The sequence below is a fragment of the Planococcus citri genome, chromosome 3 (genome assembly GCF_950023065.1).
Source record: "Planococcus citri chromosome 3, ihPlaCitr1.1, whole genome shotgun sequence".
Classification (NCBI taxonomy): Eukaryota; Metazoa; Arthropoda; class Insecta; order Hemiptera; family Pseudococcidae; genus Planococcus; species Planococcus citri.
The window spans coordinates 21761666-21782768 of NC_088679.1; the positions used below are offsets into that span (position 1 = coordinate 21761666).

The window sequence follows — 21103 nt, forward strand, 5'->3', positions numbered from 1 at the left end:
TTGGTCTTTTATCAAGTAAGTAATTGAGGCTTTGGAATCGTACACGTGAGATCAGAAAAGCTCGCTTACAAGAAAAAATTAACCAAAAATGTATGAAAAGGTCTACCTAGTATAATAAGACAAGTATCAGGCAAAAAAACAGAAACAATTTCGAAAATCGATAATCTGGTAAATGAAAACTGAAAATTTCATCCAACCGATTGATAATTTTGATTCTACGAGTCACGAGATAATCAGGTAATAGTATACAAAATAAACAAACATATTCAACATTGATTGAATAAAGTTGATGAAAAACACACCACCGAACAAGATCGAGAAACACATTTCGATTCGTAAAATTAGATCGCAATTCCCTCAGCACTGATAAAATTTATCTCGAAAAAAATTTCCACTCATTTTAGCTACATCAATTAAAAAACCTAGCAACAAAGTACGAACTCATCCACTCTTTTCAAACACCAACTTATAAAAAGATATTTAGAGAAAATTCTCGCCGAAAATTGTACACTTACTCACCTTCAAACTCCTGCGTAGAATTTTCCAAAATAGGCGGCTTGGCCGCAGTATTGAGCTGGAATTTGTAACAAACGGTACATTTTTATCAACACACAGTCCGAAACATATCCGTGCACAATGAAATTATCGAAAAAATCACCACGAACTATAAAAAGCGACGTAATGAAATGAAATCGGAAAAAGAAAAAATCTTATAACATAGCGAAGCGGTTGGCGGTGAACACGAGATGACGCGATATGACCTGTGAGGACGAGTAGTATGGCCACACTTAGCAATACTACTGCAGCTGGCCACTGACTATTCGAATGCCGGTTCAACTTCTTTGGCCTAAGCTGCCGATTCTTGAAGGTAGTTCATATCTTATTACATTAAAAAAAATATCAACTACTAAGTGACGTATACTTACGTACACTTACACTTGTTCGTGAATTATCACTTTTTTTTCTCAATACTATAGCAAACAGTACCAATTGAATTGGTAGGTATTTGATTTCCTATCCTATATGTAAATTTCAAAGCTGCAGTCGAATTTTCAACCTTAGGGAGTTCGTAGCGTGATAATTTTCTACGTCATCGCAGCCTGAGCCAGCCAGTCCAACAACGTGCGTACGAGTAAAAATCATCATCGTGCACGTGTTCGCACAAAACCATGCCGGAGTTTTCCCATAAATAACCATAAACTTATCAACTCTTACAACAACATAATTCTTCGCATAGATTTGGCATTGTTGTACACTGACGATGGTATTAATACCTACGCGCCCAATTACTTAATTTAGGAAAAATTAAGCTTAATTTTAAACTCGTATTTTAGTAATTGCGGCAATACCGTGTTTTTTTCTCTCTTTTTTTTTTTTCGTTCCCAATCTTGCATATAGGTGAAAAAATTCGTTCACTGTTCAGCGTCGTCGACGTTAGTTTTCGAAGCTTTCTTGAATTTAAATCACAAAGAAAGTAGTAAGAGGGTTATTCGAAACGAACTTAGAACTTACCATCATTATAATTCTATTTATCTACCTACTTCGAGTACGAAAGCCACGAAATTTCTACTCAAAGTGATGGGCAGGACAGGACCACATTCCAAAATTCAACCGAACTCGACGTCAATTCGAACTCAAACTATTTCAGATATCAGATCGACTCAAATGAAAAATTGCGCTTATCTTCACAGTATATGAGCCGAAGAAATATATACCATAGGCTCAGACCCACCTTACATCTTTCTGCGTAAGTCCAAATTAATTTAATCAAAGTGTAAAATAAATCATGTCATCCTTGTCTTTATCGATTACTAGGTATACAAAACCACTTTGAATTTCTTTTGTGAAATTTTGAAGAAAAAAAACAGCGTTCAAAGAGTCTCTGAGAATAGTAACATTGCGAAATGATTGCAAAATAACGTACAGTAAGGTAGCGTACTTTATCAGAAAAATACATCGAACACTTGATATAGATCAATCAGAAAAATACATCGAACACTTGATATAGATCAATATCTATCGGTTCTCCAATTTATTGAATAGGTAGTAATCTGTACAAGTGTAGGTACATGGAACGTAGTATGCCTAACTAATTATCTACATAGATAATTTTTTCAAAATCCAATAGGAATAAAATGTATTCTATTTATCTGCTCGTCGATTTTAATTTTAGCATTAAAATTAATCGTAGGCATATGGAGGTAAGTAGGTGATATAATTAAATTATCTGCGTAATATGTACTTACAATCTCTACCTGATCTACTTCAATAAAATTTTTTAAAAAACACCAAACGAATCGATTCGTTCGCTTTTAAAATACCTACTCGTAAGTATGACCAGAGGCGCATTAAAGATTTGGTCGCTCACCAAAGCCATTTGAAAAAGCCACCCTTCCTGTCATAATTGAGTGAGGGAGGGGGTAGTGGATGTTTTATCACTTCCTCACTCATGCTGCATTTGAAAGAACTATTTATTCGATTCATCGCTGAAAATTATCTTTTTGCACTGCAGTTTGTTGCAAATGTTGATAGGAATATACGAAAAATGATTTCTGTATTTGGATGCAGAGGTTTAATTTGTTCATTAAAACCAAATCGTAGAGTGGTACAACAGCATCTTTTAAAGATTTCAATGCTTTCAAATGGAGTTTTAAAATCGTCACTTCAATAAATTCTTCTCCAATATAGTTTTTGTAAGTGTTGATCATGTAATCACTATATTTTCAGCTTTTTCTTCATTTACTTACATCGTTATTCAAGGTTGAAAGTTGACTCAAAAATGAAAAATTTTCCACAAAGTTTGTGTAAGTTGGTAACGTACCTATTTGGTACATAATTCTAGCTTACTCAGCAAATGATCAATAATTGGTAAAAACATATTATGAAATCCAAAAATTTTCCTTGAGATCATCAAAATATTGATCACCATCAGCAGTCTCATCAAAAAATTTCTTCCATTTCTTGATCCTCTTCTTTTTTTTTTGGGTGTTTGTAATTACTTGATTATTACACCCGTCGTCGTGTGAGATTTGAATCGAATTGGTAAGGTCAAGTTTTTTAATTAGGTCTAAGAATTTTTTAATTTCGGAAGGGTCGTCTGGTATGAATAGGGATCTTTCATCTATTTGTAGGGATAGTCTGTGCTGATGTAAGAAGGGACAGTGAAATAGTAAGTGTTGGACAGATATAAGTTCTGACAGGCAGAACTGACATGTGGGTTTTGGGGCCTTTTCATAGAGGTGATTGTGTGTGATTTTTGTGTGGAAGTGGGAGAGGTTTTTCCAAGGATGGACTGATTTTTTATGTTGAAAGAGCTTGTTTGTGGTTTGGAGGGACCAAAAGTTTTGCCATTTCTTAAGTGTGCTTTGGGTGAAGATAGATTTGAGGTCGTCAGCTGTGATAAATATAAGGGGAGAAAGGGTGGTGGCAGATTTTGCATTAATATCTACAATTTCATTTCCTAAGATTCCAACGTGGCTGGATACATACATAAACTGTATGAAGAAGTTTGAATTTTGTAAGTCAAATAGAGTTTTATGAATACATATTTTGAATTAGAAGGTGATCGGAAAAAATATTTTGGATAGCAGTTAGTGAGCTGAGGGAATCACTTTGAATTAAGAAGGACTTATTTTCTGATTCATAAGTGAGTATATCACAGAGACAGTGGAAAATAGCTGTGAATTAGGCAGTGTAGATTGAAGAACAGTTATGGATTTTAAAATTTGAAATTCTATCATTTATAGAGTAGGCATATCCTCTGTGTGAAGTGTTGGTATTTTTGATCCATCTGTAAAGCAAAGATTGAATTTTTTGTACTCTGATAACAGTTCAAGATAGTTCTGTTTTATTACTAATGGAGAGTGGCTATTTTTTGAGTAGTTAATAAGCTGTAGATTGACTTGAAGAGGCTTTAGAAGCCAAGGGGGATAATATTGGTTTTTGGATGAGAGTTTTAGGATTGATTTGAAGATCATTCAACATTGTGATGAAATTAGAAATGGGTCCTTCTATATGGTCAAAATGTTGGGGGTTTGGTGGGTTAATTGAGTTTTGGAGTGGATGGGAAGGGTTGGTGGATGCATTTGAGATGAATTTGTTTGTTATGAGAGTTCTTCTAAAATCTGGGGGTAATTCTGCTGCTTCACAATAAATGCTATCTATTGGAGAGGAATAGAGGGCTCCTATACAGATCCTTAGGGCTGAATTTTGAATTGTTTTTAGGATATTTGAAGTTTTATTTGAGATATTTGCAAAACATGGGCTTCCATATACTCAATTTTACTACGAATTAGAGATTTATATAAGTGAAGTAGGAGTTTGCGAGAAGGATTATAACTTAGTATTTTTGATTATTTTCAACAGATTTAGGCGTTTCATGAGATCTGATTTTACTTTTAGGAAATGAGGAGTCCAATTTAGTTTTCTATCAAAAGTTAAGCCAAGAAATTTAGTAGTGGTTTTGAATTCTACAGAGTGTCCTTTGAAGTTGAGAATGAGATCTGGAGGAATCTTATTTTTTTTTGGTGAAAAGTATACAGTGAGTTTTTGACTCTGAGGCGAAGGTTAGACCAATAGAATCTGCCCATGATTCAATTTTTTCAAGGGTTTCTTGGATTACATGAAGAGCTAGTTGAATATTATTTGAACGAAAGGAAATGTTTATATTATCAGCAATGATTCTCAGAGAAATGGGTCTAGAAACAACATTGGAAATGTCATCAATCAAAAGTATAAATAAAACTTAATGATCAAATTGATTTTGTTCTTCCATCTCTTACATAAGCTTCATCAAAGAATCATGGAATAAGATAACGACAATCAGAGAAGAACATGGAAAAATTTTGAGCAAAATGAGAACATGTAATATGCTAATTATAAAAATTGTTCATCTCTCTTTATCAGGGCTGTGCATGTTTAAAACAAAATTGTTTTAAACGAAAAAAAAAAACGAAAAAAGGAGTTTGTTTTAAAAGTATTTTTTTTAATTCCAATTTTTTAAAGAAACCACATTTTTTTCAATATTTTTTTAGCTTTAAGTATAGCAATTTTATGACGTCAAATCTTAAAAATTGATGACTAACGGATGGATACTTAAAAAACTGAATCCAGAACAAAGGAGGAGTTGCGATAAGGCCATTTTTTGGCACCAACTAGTTTTCGACTCAACCACTCTTGAAATGTTGTAATATTTGTCCGAAATACGAATCTGTGGTTAGTTAACCCAAAATGACCATTTTTCGGGCTCCACGGGTTCCCAAAGTTGCGAATAAAAAAATAATTTTAGGAACCACTGAGTATTATTTTCAAAAACTTTTTCAGCGTAAAATATATGTTTGAACCTAATAAACGTTATGCGAGAAGAATTTTCTATTTTCGACCCTCGGGGACAGAAATGGGGGGGGGGTTGATTTTTGGAAAATTTTGGAACCACCATTTTGGATCTACCCCTTTGAGCCCCGCTAAAAAGCTTCGTACCGTTTATTAGTATCTGAAAGACCTCTATCCTACCACATTTTCAGCTCAATAAAATTTTGCGCTGGTACTAAAAATACAATTTTTCAATTTTTCGTAATTTCGATATTTTGGGAACCCCTGGGAAATTAGAAATCTGCGATTTGCGCCAAATGTAACGTTTTGAGGTAAGTATATATTTAATAATCTAGATGAAAAAGTTGTATAAAGCTACCTGTATATTCGTAATTTTGAACCCTTTTTTTAGAGCCCCCCACTTTATGTACCCCTGAAAAAGGCGTTTAAGCATATTTTTTCAAATAAATTATTGAAGAATTTACATTAGAAACACACTAGCAAGAGCTCGATAATTTTTCAAATGATTTCTCCAGTAACTTTCAAAATTGGGCTATTTTGGGTCAAATTCTGAAATGTTTATTTCGTTGAAATCGTGTTTTTAACGTCTTATCGAAGAATTAAATCTCAGAATTTGACCCAAAATAGCCCAAAATCATTTGAAAAATTATCGAGCTCTTGCTAGTGTGTTTCAAATGTAAATTCTTCAAGAGTACCAGAGCAAAATTTTATTGAGCTCAAAATGTGGTAGGGTGGAGGTCTTTCAGATACTCCCCTATTTCTGCCCCCGAGGGCCGAAAATAGAAAAATCTCCTCGCATAACGTTTATCAGATTCAAACAGATATTTTACGCTGAAAAAGTTTTTGAAAATAATACTCAGTGGTTCAAAATTATTTTTTTATTCGCAACTTTGGGAACCCCTGGAGCCCAAAAATGATCATTTTGGGTTAACTAACCACGGATTCGTATTTTGGACAAATATTACAATATTTTAAGAGTGGTTGAGTCGAAAACTAGCTGGTGCCAAAAAATGGCCTTATCGCAACTCCTCCTTTTAGAACCTCCCACTTTAGGCACCCCTAAAAATTGAAGAATTTACATTTGACAGTCAAATTCTGAAATTTTACTCTTCAAAAAAACGTTAAAATCACGTTTTCACGTTTTCACGATGTAAACGAAGTAAAAATCCTAGAATTTGACCCAAAATAGCTCAATTTTGAAAGTTACAGGGAATTTTTTTCAAGTGGAGGGCTCTAAAAAAAAAGGGTTCAAAATTACGAATACACAGGGAGCCTAATTCAACTTTTTCATCTACATATATTATTGAATATATACCTCAAAACGTTACATTTGGCGCAAATCGTGGGTTTCTAGTTTTCCTGGGGTTCCTAAAATATTGAAATTACGAAAAATTGGAAAATTGGATTTTTGAGTACCACCGCAAAATTTTATTGAGCTCAAAATTTGATAGGGTAGAGGTCTTTCAGATACTAATAAACTGTACGAAGCTTTCTAGCGGGGATCAAAGGGGTAGATCCAAAATGGTGGTTCCAAAATTTTCCAAAAAATCAACCCCCCCATTTCTGCCCCCGAGGGTCCAAAATAGAAAAATCTCCTCGCATAACGTTCATCAGTATCAAACAGATATCTTACGCTGAAAACGTTTTTGAAAATAATACTCAGTGGTTCCTAAAATTCTTACTTTGGGAACCCCTGGCCCTGGAGCCCGAAAAATGGTCATTTTGGGTTAACTAACCACAGATTCGTATTTGGAACATTTATTACAGCATTTCAAGAGTGATTGAGTCGATAACTAGCTAGGGCCAAAAAATGGCCTTATCGCAACTCCTCCTTTCTATATTTTTTTGAAACAATTTTCATGCCGATTTCAATATCTGTCCAGATTTTTAAAAAATAGATCAGCTTCCTAAATTTTCAATTTTTTTCAAAAATTTTATAAAGCTACATCATTTTTGAGTTACAATTTGGCTTTCAATTTTTAATTAGATTAAATTTTCAGTACAACTATCTTTCACAGAACAACTTCGATTCTTTTGAAAAAAATAATCAAAATCTGAAAAATATAATTGGCATTTTATACTTTTTATAAAATATGGTGATATTTTTAGACGTCTCTTGCTTTTTTAAATTTTGATCCAAAAAGAAGTCGCATATTACAGACCAGAAATACAGGGGTGCGGTGAAGGCACTTTCTTGAGTAGCAACTCCTCGTTGACGAGTTTGGGGGGGGGGCCTTTTTTTTTGTTGATAAATTCGTGAATATTTACTTGCACACAGAAAAAAAAGTAGGTAGATGCCCCCCTAATCTTCACGACCCCCCTTATCCCTTATATTTTCAAACTATTTTTAAAAAACAATTATTATACCTACCAAAAAATAACAACTATTTCCCTATTTTTTCAACATTTCTAAAAAAGGGGAAAATGATCAACTTTTTTCATTCTGCATAGACATAGTGTTGTAAATGGCCTCCCTAAATTTGAACAACCTCCTAAATTGAAGTGCCACTGGCACCTTAATCAAAATAATCCCCGTATTTCCTAAAAATCGATTATGTAATTCAAAAGAATATTTATTTTTTGAATAACAGTTCAAAAATCACCAAAATCAGTTATGTATGTATTAGATACTACATAATTTTAATTACTAGAAAAAATAAAAATAAACAAAATAAAGTTGAAATCAAAAATCATTTTCTAAACAATATTCTACTGTACACACTTGATGATCCTCCGACCATTTCAATCGTCTCATCGTAGGATATGTCATTAAAAATGTCGCTTTTGGAAGCCAAGATCATCGCAGAGAGCCATTTTCGTGCAATAAAAACTCGAAATTGTTGATCATTTGAACTTTTTTTTTATTTTGAAAAAAATTGTATAATAATGAGACTGAAAATAGGAAAATTTGAGGTTCAAATTTTGAAAAAATAAGGGGAGGGTCAAATGAGGGGGGGGCACTAATGCTAGTTTTGTGCTATAGACGAGCCTGAATAGAAATAGTTAGGCAAAACTTGGTACATAAATTCAATGAGCTCATCTGAAGGTTAAAATCTATGGTGGGAAACTCGAGTGATTATGACAATAGGTAATACCTACCTATTCTTCAGTATGTTTTTTCCACTCGATTAAGAACGTGCGTTCGTATTTTTTCTGTAATTTTTTATCTTTAAATTTACCAGTCATTACACGGCTGGATTCGAGTATTCTGTTTAAAATTGAACTTATTAAAATGATATAATTTCTCCGGTGACGCGAGTGTTATTTTGTGTTGCTATGAATTTATTTCACTAATTAATTGGACATCAATTCTAATGGAGTAAGTTTCCTGGTCGAGTTACCGGCAGGGCTGAGGGAAATCCTCTAGCCAATATGTTGGTCAGCATTTAGGTTCTTATTTCAAAGTATAGGGCTACGATATAATCTATGAATAGATTCAGTCCAACTACGATTGATATGGTCAAGGTAATGATTAGGTTAATGGTAAAGTAGTTAGAATTCATCTGAATAATCTAGGTAAGGATTTAAAACAGTGATTCAATCTGAATAATCTAGGTATAGATTTAGTAGATTTCCAACTATTTCGACTTGCTTGCAATGTCTAGAAATGTATGTAAATTCAATTTACTTTTCGAGTTTATTTTCACACTGGGATACGTTCCAACTAAGATTGTGTATGATGTAGGTTCTACCTACCTTGTAAATAAAATCCCTTTCTTTCGATTGAGTATTGGTTGAAACATATCTTCGTGTATTTGAATTAAAATAGAGCATTTTTGTATTATGTGGTTAGGTAGGTTTGTCTTATCCTAATCCAAACCCATCCCAATATTTCCTAATCGTAAAATTTCCTAATACCTATCTTCTCATTATTTGTTCCTAGTTCTAAAATTCTCTCTTATTCCTAATTCCTACACCACATAATATAAAAATTGGCGCCCAACGTGGGGCTAGGGCTTAATGAGTTTAGGTATTAATTATTCAAAATTCATCTTCAGAAAATTTCGTGTCAAAATTCCACTTTACACATGTGTTTCATGTTGGACACGAAGATTTCTTTCAACCAATAAAATATGGCCGTTAGAATAGTAACTCGAGCGCGTTATCTATTGTGCTATGCTTTCGCCTGATGAGAAGTACGGTCCGCCTGTGAGTAGGTATCGAATAGGTAGTAGGTACCTACTTCACTTAGGGAACAGTTTGTTAGAAAGCATATTTTAAATACACGAAGAAACCAGCTTCGAATTGTACTAGTCGTTCTGGTATAGTACATGTAATGAAATGTACCACCATCAACGAGATAACGACATCGAGTAATTGCATCAAGACCTCCGAGTACCAGAAAAATGATCGAGTATTTTTAACGTATAATAAAACATGTTGCAACTAGTTTTACGAATGGTACTATGTAAAGCTTCGGCTAGGATAGGTTTTTGATAAAGGCCACTAAATTTCCTTCCCCCTTTCCCGCATATGTCTGGATATCCACATATTCAGTATATGCCTTTAGAATTAAGATGCGTGTTTTTCTAAGAAAATTAATAAAAAAAAAAAAAAAAATACAAAAAGATATGTGTTTGTGTTAGTGTAGAAGAATCGGCATCGGGCTGAACAAAATTTCTAGGAAACGTTCGTCGTAGTTTCTAGCTATTGTATTATGTTTGTAAATCGCCATTTTGTTATTCTCTTATCTTTCTAGTCGAGTCTTCGATCGCAATCTGAAACGCATTCGGTTTGAGTATTATCTTTACCTTCGTACTGTAAACATCTCTCGAGTAGTTTGCGTTTTGCGTATGGTTTTTTAGTGCGGTATTTTTACTTTTTGCTAAAGTTGATTCGATTATTGCGATCGTATTTTTATCCGAGCTTTCTATTTAACGATATAATAAACTTTCGTATGTGAAGTGAAGTTCGAAAGATTCGCGAGCTTGTCGTATTTCGAGTATTTTGATGTTCCAGCCGAATACGTAGCTGATTAGTATATTGGAATATTATCTCGTTTGTTTATTTTCGATTATGGCTTCCTTTGAGGTAAAATTAGATTTAGTTATTTTGTTTACCATTGTTTTGATTCTTCTTATATGTATTGTGTTTCGTTTTGAAAATATTTGATATGCCAAAATTGGTTGTAATTACGCAACCTGGCGCCTGCGTGGGTATGTACTCTTTTTTGGTTTTCTCATGCATAATCAAGTGTTTTCAAACGATTTAGTGTTATTTGTGTTACTTGTAAGATCATTACCTTGGTCTGTAGGGAATCTAGGGATCCTTAGTTAGGGATTTTTAGATAGTTAGGGACCATAATGCTGACTCAACATTGCCATATGGTAACTCGAGTGTTTAATAAACAAGTTTATTCAACAGTGAATAATTCAAACGAACCTGATATTGAACTCAACGAGTCTTCTGCGAGTGCTCATTTTCACGATCCAGCTGTTATCAGTTTTATCGATAGCAGTAATATTGCACTCGAAATTTCTCTCGACGATTTGAACGAATTCGAAAATCCTGATCAAGAAGCTGACGATTCGATTGACAACGAGTTAAGCGGTATTCGAGATCGATTGAACGAGACATCACGACGATTCGACAATTTCGATTCTGATTCATCTTCTTCACTCGAGTTAGATCCAGAAGAGAAAAAAGAGCGTCGACGAGCGAAATTATTTCGACCAACTCCTCTCTATTATTTACGATCACCTCGATTTCCAGAAGGTTTCTTTAAGGAATCCCGTTTTCGTGATAAAGTTCCTAAGACATTCGATTCAACTGACGACGACGTTGCTGGTATAAAAGTAGAAATACCAATCGAAGAAGTTGACGTATTCGACGAAGACGAAAACCAACCTATACCTACAATGTCGTTCACTCAAGAAGATTATGAACGATTATTGGCCGAGAATGCGGCGATTAAAAAGAAAAACGAAGAGCTACAAACAAAAGTCACCAAGCGTATGTCTCTCGCTAACACGACTGCTGCTTCCACGTCAGATGGAGCTTCTCCAGGTCCTAGCGGAGTAACAGCTGCTTTATTAATGGATGTTATCGAGATAAATAATGAAACGTTATCGGAAAATATTGCCAAGCAATTTGCGATTCATTCGAGGCAAAGTCGTGGTGGAGGCGACGGAAGTCGTGATTTTGTTCCTCAACCATCATGTTTAACTATTCCACAACGACATTTTCATTTAAAAGCAAAGAATGAACAGCTAGTTTTTCCAATTGAAGACTGTCGATCGCTATTGGTCATTTCACGTGTCCAATTCTCGAGTACTGACAACACTGGCAGTAAAAAGAATGTAAAACAAATCTGTGAAGGAGCTCGAGTTACGAAATGGAAAGCTGGTGAAGATTACCGTACAGTCAAAGAATTTCTCATCGAATTCGAGAACGAAATCCGTCAATTGGTCAAAACTAATCAAGAATATAACCTTTGTCTTGATTATTTTCTCGAACATACCGATCTGATCAATTATAAAAAAGCGTTACAGATCGACGAACCGTGGCATTTAAATGCAATAAAATTGGTTAAACAATTTTCCACCATCATGAATCACCAACTCGATATCGAAGAATTCAAAAAAGAAGTGAAAAATGAACATCAGAGTGTGGTTGATTTCTGTACTTTTTGGTTGAGAAGAATGCGATGGAATACTTCGGTTACACCAAAATGGGTTGCTCAAGTCTTGACCGAAAAAATCGGAAAAGAATATCGTGAAATCTTCAAAGAAACCGAGCCAACAGATACGATCGAAGAAATCATTGAAGCGATTTCTGAAATGGAAAATTCCGGAACAGCGAACAAACGAAGTGTAAATGCTAAATCTTACTATAATCAAGTTGCAAAACCATTGATGGATAAAGTAAAATCATCTTCATCATCGAAATCTTCATCAAGTTCGAAGAATGATTCAAACTCGAGTAGAAGCAATAGTTCCGGTGAAAATCGATCGAACGCTCCTCCGAAGAAAGAAAATCCTTTCACAAAATTCGATAAAGGTCAAATCCTGAAACGTTTTGATCGAGGTGGAAGAGCTCAATTTACTAAAGTGGCGAGTGCAAATGAGATTAATTTCGATGAACCTGGTCTCACCGTTCATTATGTGGATATGAACCATAACCTTCAACCATATGATCGAAAAAATCCACCGAATTTTGAGGAATTTTCTGTCTGCGATATTTCCATTCCACTCGAAGATTTAAACTTGAATTAGGTAACACCGAAGGTCGCAGTGTTACCTCTAATTCCGACCAGCCGACCTTTGAAGCTGCGATAGTACACAACAAAGAAGCTCCAGTAATTCCTCCAGTCGTTCCTGATATTCCGAATAAAGAAAAGATGTATCTTTTCTGTGATGGAATCGCATATATTGGAAGTAACGTCATGTATAAATTTCTGAGATATCACGAATTTAAGAATATCGCCGATCATGCCGAATACTCATTAGTTAGTGATAAATTGACGGCAAAAAAGGTGAATCAATTATTAGAAGAAAACACCTTTGACATACCTTTTGGTACTGAACATGCGTTAATCCATCTTGGACTTCAAGAATCAATGTTCAAGAATTTTGATAGCTCTCAGTTTCAAAATGAATTGAAAAAATTAGTCGTTACGCTACGAGATATTTATCGAATTAAAAATATCGTATTTGCGTTGATAGCTCCTGTGAATTTTCCCAATATAAGTCTTGATTATTGGAAGAATCTCGAAGAAGTGAATGAGAAGATTTATTTCACTGCAACGAAGCAAGACAATTGTCTCTTTTGGAATGCATTCTCTCCATTTGTGAAACGCAACGAGCTTGTACCAACTGAAAAAAAATGGTTCAAATATACGTCAGATGGTGCTATTCTTTACGATATCAAAAAAGAATTCTACAAGCCTAATGGTGCATCACCTGGATCGAAACCAGATTACGCAAGCTGGGAAATCTTCAATTTAAACAAATTGGACTACGAGCTGTGTAGTTTCTTCAAGAAATATTGCGGAGTCAATATCTTTAAAACACAGCCGTATAAAAATGCTAAAAAGGATGAAAAACTCGATAGTATGTACGGTAAATCAGATGAACCAGTGGTATTCAACCTAAACCACAGCATCCTTGATGTACTCGATCCAGTCGACATTGAATATTCGAATAAAGACGTGTCACCAAAAATAAAAGTTCAATTCGGTAAAATCGACGTAGATGCACTTATAGATAACGGTTGCTCCCATGTACTCATGAATGAGAGCGTTTACAAGCGAATCGTTGCAGCTTACCCTGAGTTGAAGAAAAGTGAAGTAAAAGCTGACGGTATGGGTCAAAAGTTTTCGCTAGCTGCAACCAAAGCTCATCCAAAAATCACGAAAATGGCTTACGTACCGATGAGTTTTCCAACACAAAAACCTAACAAAAGTGTGTTCAATATTCAAGCATTTATCGTCAAAGACCTGAATACACCGTTGATTTTGGGACGTAATTTGATGAGATCATTCGAGTTAGTTATTCACACGTCAAAGAATTACATCGAGCTTACCGATCCAACAGTAACAGCTCTCCAGAATAAAACATTCAAGATTCATTATAACGATTCAGAGAAAAACGCGATGAATTTCGAGTTACTAAAGGATCCGAAACAATATCCTTTACAAGAAGTCCAGTATATCACGTCTACAAAACCTGAAGAGATATTTTCGATCAGTGAGAATCCCTCCTATGTCATCTGTACCGAGCTGCTGTATAAAATAGAAGAAGCTGTCGAGGGTACAGAACTCACGAGTAAACATAAAGGTACGTTAAGAAGACACATACATAATAATTATGAAACTTTTGAGAACAGAATCGGTTTGTGTAACTGTTACGAACACAGATTCGCTTTCGTAGGTAACAAACTTCCCCCTCCACATAAAGTATGGTGTAAATCTCGACCTATTCCCCATCGCTACGAAGACGGTGTCCATGAAATTATAAGAAAATGGAAAAAAGAAGGAAAAGTGGTTGAAAGACAATCACCTTATAAGTTAGGTCTCGTCTATGTAGATAAAGGAGGTGGAAAAGTTCGTATATGTTTGGATGGAAGACCATTAAATGAATACATTCTCAGACACTCGACTGAACCGCCAAATATTAACAACATGCGGATGAAGTTTAAGGACATGAAGTATTTTTCGATCTTTGACTTCAATAATGGTTTCCTCCAAATAAAATTAGCTGAGGATCAACAATGCGTTCTATCATTCACCATCGATGGTATTCCTCTCGTTATGACGGTTGTAGGTTTCGGTACCGAAGATAGTTTGGCTGCTTTTGTTTATGCTCTTCGATTGGTGTTACGCGGTTGTGAAGATTTCACCGGTGTGTACGTCGATGACGTCATTATCTACTCGAAAACCATTGAAGAACACCTCGAACATATTCGTATTTTCCTTGAAAAGGTGAAAGCGGCGGGAATGACACTCAATCTTCGGAAAACCCAATGGTGTCAAACTCGAATTAAATACCTCGGAATGATATTCTCCGATGAGGGTGTCCAAGTGGATCCTGAAAAGATTGAGCCAATCTTAAATTTCGAGTTACCAAAAGATGTAAAGAGCCTCCAGCAATTTCTCGGTATGTTTCAGTACTACCGAGAATATATGGCTAGAATCAGCGTGCTGTGTGCTCCTCTTTACGAATTGACTACGGTTGGAAAAGGTGCAATAGTGTGGACAGAAGAGAATATCAAACATTTCGAATTGCTTAAAAAAGAACTTGCAAATGAAACACTATTGACCTATCCAGACTTTGAAAAGCCATTCTACATATACACCGACGCTTCTACGAAAGCTATTGCTGGTGTAGTAATGCAACCGAGTCGCAAGAATGAAAAAGACCTAATGATGCCAATTGCATTTACTTCTCGAGTGTTAAAAGGCTACGAAAAATCCTATTCCATAATGGAACTCGAACTTTTGGCAATCATCCATCTTCTTGCCAAAAATTACTACCTTTTAGCTGGAAATAAAGTTCATTTGTACACTGATAACATTGCAGTGACATACCTCAAGAAAAATGAACTTCTACCTAATCGAATTATGAAATGGTTGTTATATTTAGACAACTTCAGAATAGATATACGACATATCGCTGGAGCTGATAACTCAATTGCAGATTTTTTGTCTAGGTATACTTTCAATATTACCGAAAACGACAAAAACTTTACCATTTTTCTATTCGATTACAAAACACCGAAATGTTTATTCACCGAATTTCGACGACTTCGATCAATCCAGAATAACGACGAAATTGTACAAGCATGTATCAAGAAATATCCCGAACGTACTCGAGTTGATAAAAAATTGAACTTGGTTATTTATCAGAATCATAATGACCAAGAATGGCGAATATTTATTCCAAAAAGTTTACAACGAGAAATAATTCAACACTATCATTATGAATACGGTCATGTTGGAATTACTCGATTGATTCGCATTATACGAAGACATTTTGATTGGCCTGGATTAACAACTCAAGTGTGTCAATTTGTAAATGACTGTATCTCATGTCAAATATCAATGAGATCTACAACTCGATTGTATGGTCCAATCCAAACACTCGCTTCTGAACGTTTCAATGAGATTTTGTGTTTGGATAATTTTGGACCAATTCCAAGTAGTACAGCTGGCGTCGATACTGTGTTCGTGATCGAAGATCATTTTACCAAATTCGTCAAATTATACCCATTAAAAGTCGTGACTTCAGCAAATATACTCGAACGTATGATTCTTTGGATTAACGAGTTTGGATTACCGAAAATAGTACTCAGCGATAATGGTCCACAATTTTCCTCTCGGTATTGGAGAAAATTTTGGTTAAAAAGAGGAGTTCAAATTCGGTATACATCAAGGTATACTCCGAATAGTAACCCTGCCGAAAGAATAATGAGCACTATTGGTTCGAGTATGAGAAAGTATATCGCCGATAAACAAAAATCATGGTGTCGTATTTTACCAGATATCGAGCGTAAATTGAACTATACCGAAAGCACTGTAACAGGTTGCATTCCCTATGAAGCAGTACGTAAACGATTAGTACCCGATTCATTAGTCGATATAATTAAACAACGAAAATTACCACTCGATATCAACCAGCGAATACTCGAAAACCAGAAAAAGAATCATGAACGTCGACAAGCCTATTTCCATAAAGTTCATAAACCTGTGATATTGGATATTGGTGAACGAGTGTTTGTAAAAAATAGACCAGTATCATCGAAAGAGAAAGGAGTAGCTGCGAAACTATCACACCAATGGAAAGGCCCATATAAAGTCATCACAAAGCCTTTCATCAACGTTTACGAACTCGAAGATGAAAAAAATCCAGGATATATTATTCGAGAAAATATCCGTCATCTTCGTAAATACAATCCAGCCACCGATGACACTGTTCAACCGCCGATAGAATAGGAGCCTTTGTCTACTCGTCTAAGCCTTCTATGTCTGTCTCTCTTTTATTTTCTAATTTATTTTTAGTTATAATTCTTTCATAGCATGTAAAAAGTTTAAAGCCTCTCTTAGAATTACTCTAATCTATTTTCGTGTATGGTTTTAAAATGTTCACAGAATGATTTGTACGCGACCTGTCGCCAGAGCCATATACACCCGATCATTAACTCGAGTCCTGAGAATTTAAAGAAAACATTCTCAGCTGAAGATCTCGACACTCGAGTATTTGTAATCCGAAACGATCAGGAAGATACTCTTACGATCAAGAAACAAAACGTCAGATGTCCAATCGCTGAGATCATCGAGATTTCCGTTTCCTCACTCGATCTACCTGCGTCTTTATCTCGACACATCATGGAAGCTGAAATTCAACGTGTAGAGTTGTATATACGAGAGTATCTTCTAGCCATCTTTACCGCCGATCGCCTATCGCCTTGCAAAAGGTGCCTCATTCCAAAGGAGACGCCGAATATTCAAGATTTATCCTCCCGCATCGCCGTCGAAGTCGAAGGCCTAACAGAGTTTTTATTCGAGCAGATGGAGACCCTCTATCGACCAATACCACCCGCTCCTCCTACACCGATTCAACGACCGAATTTAATCGCCAATATTCGTCGAGCATTCTCCGAGAATGATTTGATTCGTCCACCTGCTGTTTTCTCCTTCGAGCACGTTGAGAGTCAACCAGAGCCTGTTGTATCGAACTCGAGTGAACCGTCGATTGACTTGACACGGGATGAAGAACCGATTAACATCTCTGATAGCGGTAGTGACGATGTTTTCAAAACGAATCTTGATGTGCTGAATCAAACGAATCGCTCGCTCGCAATCACCTCTTTTGAGAATGATACTCGAATAACTCATTCTACAGAATACGAAAATCTATCAGTGTCGCTTACTCGATTACCAGCTCCTCTCAAGAGTGCACTGAAGAGCCCCGACGAAGGTTTACCACCGGCGAAAAAACTAAGTTACACCGAAGAAGACAGTACCGGTGAAAAGAAAACCGTTGGTTTTCGGTTTCCTGAGCCAAAAACGTATCAACTTCAACAACCGAAACCTAGCGAAGATGATCCATCAGTAGATAGCATTTTGGCAACTCTCCGTCAGAACTCTCTTATGGCCGATCTCAACCTACGCGATCTGATTCCACCGCAGAACCGACCATCAACACTACCGATTGGCGAAAATGACTCGAGTTCTACGTCGACTTCAACTGACGTCACCGCTGCCACTTTAAGTTCAACGTTTGCTCCATCAGCAACGGCAACTCAATCCACCGACGCGATGCAGGTTGATAATGTTACCGATAATAACGCCGAAAAATCCGTCCCACCAGCTCCATTAGCTGATGAAAAAGAACCAGCTGCTCAAGCCGCCGCTGCTGCTGTTCCCGTCGCTCCCGTTGTTCTTCCACCACCACAACCAACATACGTAACGGCAAAGTTCCCTCGATTAAATTACGCTGAAATCGACGGTATTCAGACGTTTTGTCCTGAATTGATAGACGATGATGAGATCCTCGAATGTCGCCTTCAACCGTATGTTCCTGAAGAATGGCCTAATACTTACCAACCGTACGTATTCCAATGGGATCCAACCGATCGAGATTTCGAACATCTTGCCATCGATCTTTGGGAAGCATTGATACGTGGAACATACGTCCATTACAAAATCGTTGTTCCAAGATTCGAGTATTACGATAAAAGGCAATCATTCGAATGGCCAAGAATCGATATTGAGGCGGTTACTTGGCGAAATCATCTGAACTTGGTCCGCTCAACTTATCGTGACGAGGTTTATCCACGTGAGCACGTTTTTCGTCCCAGATGGTCATACCAAAATCAGACCAACATGAAACACCTCGTCACCGTTCTTGGAAAAATCGCCAACGATTATGTCGAGATAATCATTGACCCGACACTCCAGGTGTCTCTGATTAACACCGCCGCACTCGAGTTTTTCGATAAGAACGTGTCATTCGATTTTGAGTTCCTTCGTCATCCTAAGGTCATTTATGTGCCATGGAAGGATGAGTTCCGGCTAGTGGTACGACGAAAGGTAAACGTACCTTTAAAATTGACTCCCGGTATTGATCGCAACAAAAACGATGTCCATTGGTTCCCGTGTTATGTCGCTAATTTCAAGACTACGAAAAAAGTAGAAGCACACCACGGTACAGTAATCTTGGGCGTACGAGACATCGGTCCGTTGATCAAAAGTTACGATCCTGTCGCTGTTTCAATCAATCTTCGAGGACCGCCGGGAATCCCCTATTCGAGAACGGTCAGGTGTAAAGAAAAGGTGCCACGAGTTCGAATGATTGGTCTTCTCAGAAGCCTTCGAGCGATGGATCGGTTTAGAGTACGAGATAACTTCTATCCGGTAGAAGAATATCTTATTAAAAAGAAGAAATAAGATTCGATTTCAAAATTTTTCCTTTTTGTAAATTTTTGGTTTTTTCTTTTGTATTTTCCGTTTCGAGTTATTACGTTATCATCGTGAATCTTATTGTATTGTAATTTCATTTTTCGTTTTTGGATAGTGTGTTTTCTGGCGATAGTCGTTTTCATGTTATTCTTTTTGTTATTGTTTTTTCTTTGTTTTTTACATTTTCATTGTTAATCATACTCGAGTTTAGATTAGCTGTTTTTTCAATAGTTCTTGTTAATTGTTAATTTTTCAATAGTTTAACGTAATTTTTCAGTCTTGCATTCGAGTTTTCCCTTCCACAGATTTTCTCTTTGGCAGGGGGAGAAATTATGTGCTATAGACGAGCCTGAATAGAAATAGTTAGGCAAAACTTGGTACATAAATTCAATGAGCTCATCTCAAGGTTAAAATCTATGGTGGGAAACTCGAGTGATTATGACAATAGGTAATACCTACCTATTCTTCAGTATGTTTTTTCCACTCGATTAAGAACGTGCGTTCGTATTTTTTCTGTAATTTTTTATCTTTAAATTTACCAGTCATTACATGGCTGAATTCGAGTATTCTGTTTAAAATTGAACTTATTAAAATGATATAATTTCTCCAGTGACGCGAGTGTTATTTTGTGTTGCTATGAATTTATTTCACTAATTAATTGGACATCAATTCTAATGGAGTAAGTTTCCTGGTCGAGTTACCGGCAGGGCTGAGGGAAATCCTCTAGCCAATATGTTGGTCAGCATTTAGGTTCTTATTTCAAAGTATAGGGCTACGATATAATCTATGAATAGATTCAGTCCAACTACGATTGATATGGTCAAGGTAATGATTAGGTTAATGGTAAAGTAGTTAGAATTCATCTGAATAATCTAGGTAAGGATTTAAAACAGTGATTCAATCTGAATAATCTAGGTATAGATTTAGTAGATTTCCAACTATTTCGACTTGCTTGCAATGTCTAGAAATGTATGTAAATTCAATTTACTTTTCGAGTTTATTTTCACACTGGGATACGTTCCAACTAAGATTGTGTATGATGTAGGTTCTACCTACCTTGTAAATAAAATCCCTTTCTTTCGATTGAGTATTGGTTGAAACATATCTTCGTGTATTTGAATTAAAATAGAGCATTTTTGTATTATGTGGTTAGGTAGGTTTGTCTTATCCTAATCCAAACCCATCCCAATATTTCCTAATCGTAAAATTTCCTAATACCTATCTTCTCATTATTTGTTCCTAGTTCTAAAATTCTCTCTTATTCCTAATTCCTACACCACAGTTTAGGGGGGCGCTACTCATTGACCCTAGGGGGATCACCGCACCCCTACAGAAAAAGCACTATTAAACGTAAAAATTGATTCAATAATTTCTCAACATGAAATTCAAATTGAAAAAAAAAAGATTTTTATTCATTCGCAAGAAACTATAATTTAAAAACCAATTTTCGTAGGATGACAATATTAGGAACTTTTTTAAAGAGCGCAGCTCATATCGTCTAACAAAATCGGTGTATGACACGTAGGTACTAAATAGTAAAGCTCTCAGGAGAGAAAGTAAGCAAAAAGGCGAAGAAATGAACCAAAAGCTGTCAAAAATTTTGTTAATAGATCCAATTTTACCAAACCACCAATTCACACTCCCACCAGTAACAGAATTATCTTCATTCGTCGGCGACATCGTAGGGTATCAATTTCAATCCATATTCGCATTACGTTTAAGGTAAATCCAATAGGTATACCTAATTACCTGCCTATGTAGGTATACCAACGTTCATTATACTCATACGGTAATTCATACAAGATAAGTACCCATTTAGAACTCGTATTTTCTCACGTGTCGAACCGAATGTAGATATATTTTATCGCATTT

At 35.9% G+C, this 21103-nt stretch overlaps 2 protein-coding genes across 4 annotated transcripts in view; one reads left to right on the forward strand and one right to left on the reverse strand.

Annotated features, from left to right (window-relative positions):
• The window catches only part of LOC135841644 (facilitated trehalose transporter Tret1-like), a 141641-nt gene that overhangs the window by 117975 nt on the left and 2563 nt on the right, over positions 1-21103 (reverse strand). The window contains exon 1 of one of the 3 annotated variants that reach the window (XM_065358713.1): positions 1513-1613. The exons of 1 other annotated variant lie outside the window; for it this stretch is intronic. The gene's annotated coding sequence lies outside the window, so the exon portion shown is untranslated. Of the gene's footprint in view, positions 1-519; positions 805-1512; positions 1614-21103 lie in introns of those variants that run through there. One more of the 3 variants, XM_065358712.1, reaches the window with a different exon arrangement.
• LOC135839153 (uncharacterized) lies at positions 8310-19844 on the forward strand. The gene is made up of 2 exons (XM_065355052.1): positions 8310-10362; positions 16919-19844. The coding sequence occupies exons 1-2, from the start codon at positions 10348-10350 to the stop codon at positions 19217-19219; spliced, it is 2316 nt and encodes a 771-aa protein (XP_065211124.1). The 5' UTR covers positions 8310-10347; the 3' UTR covers positions 19220-19844.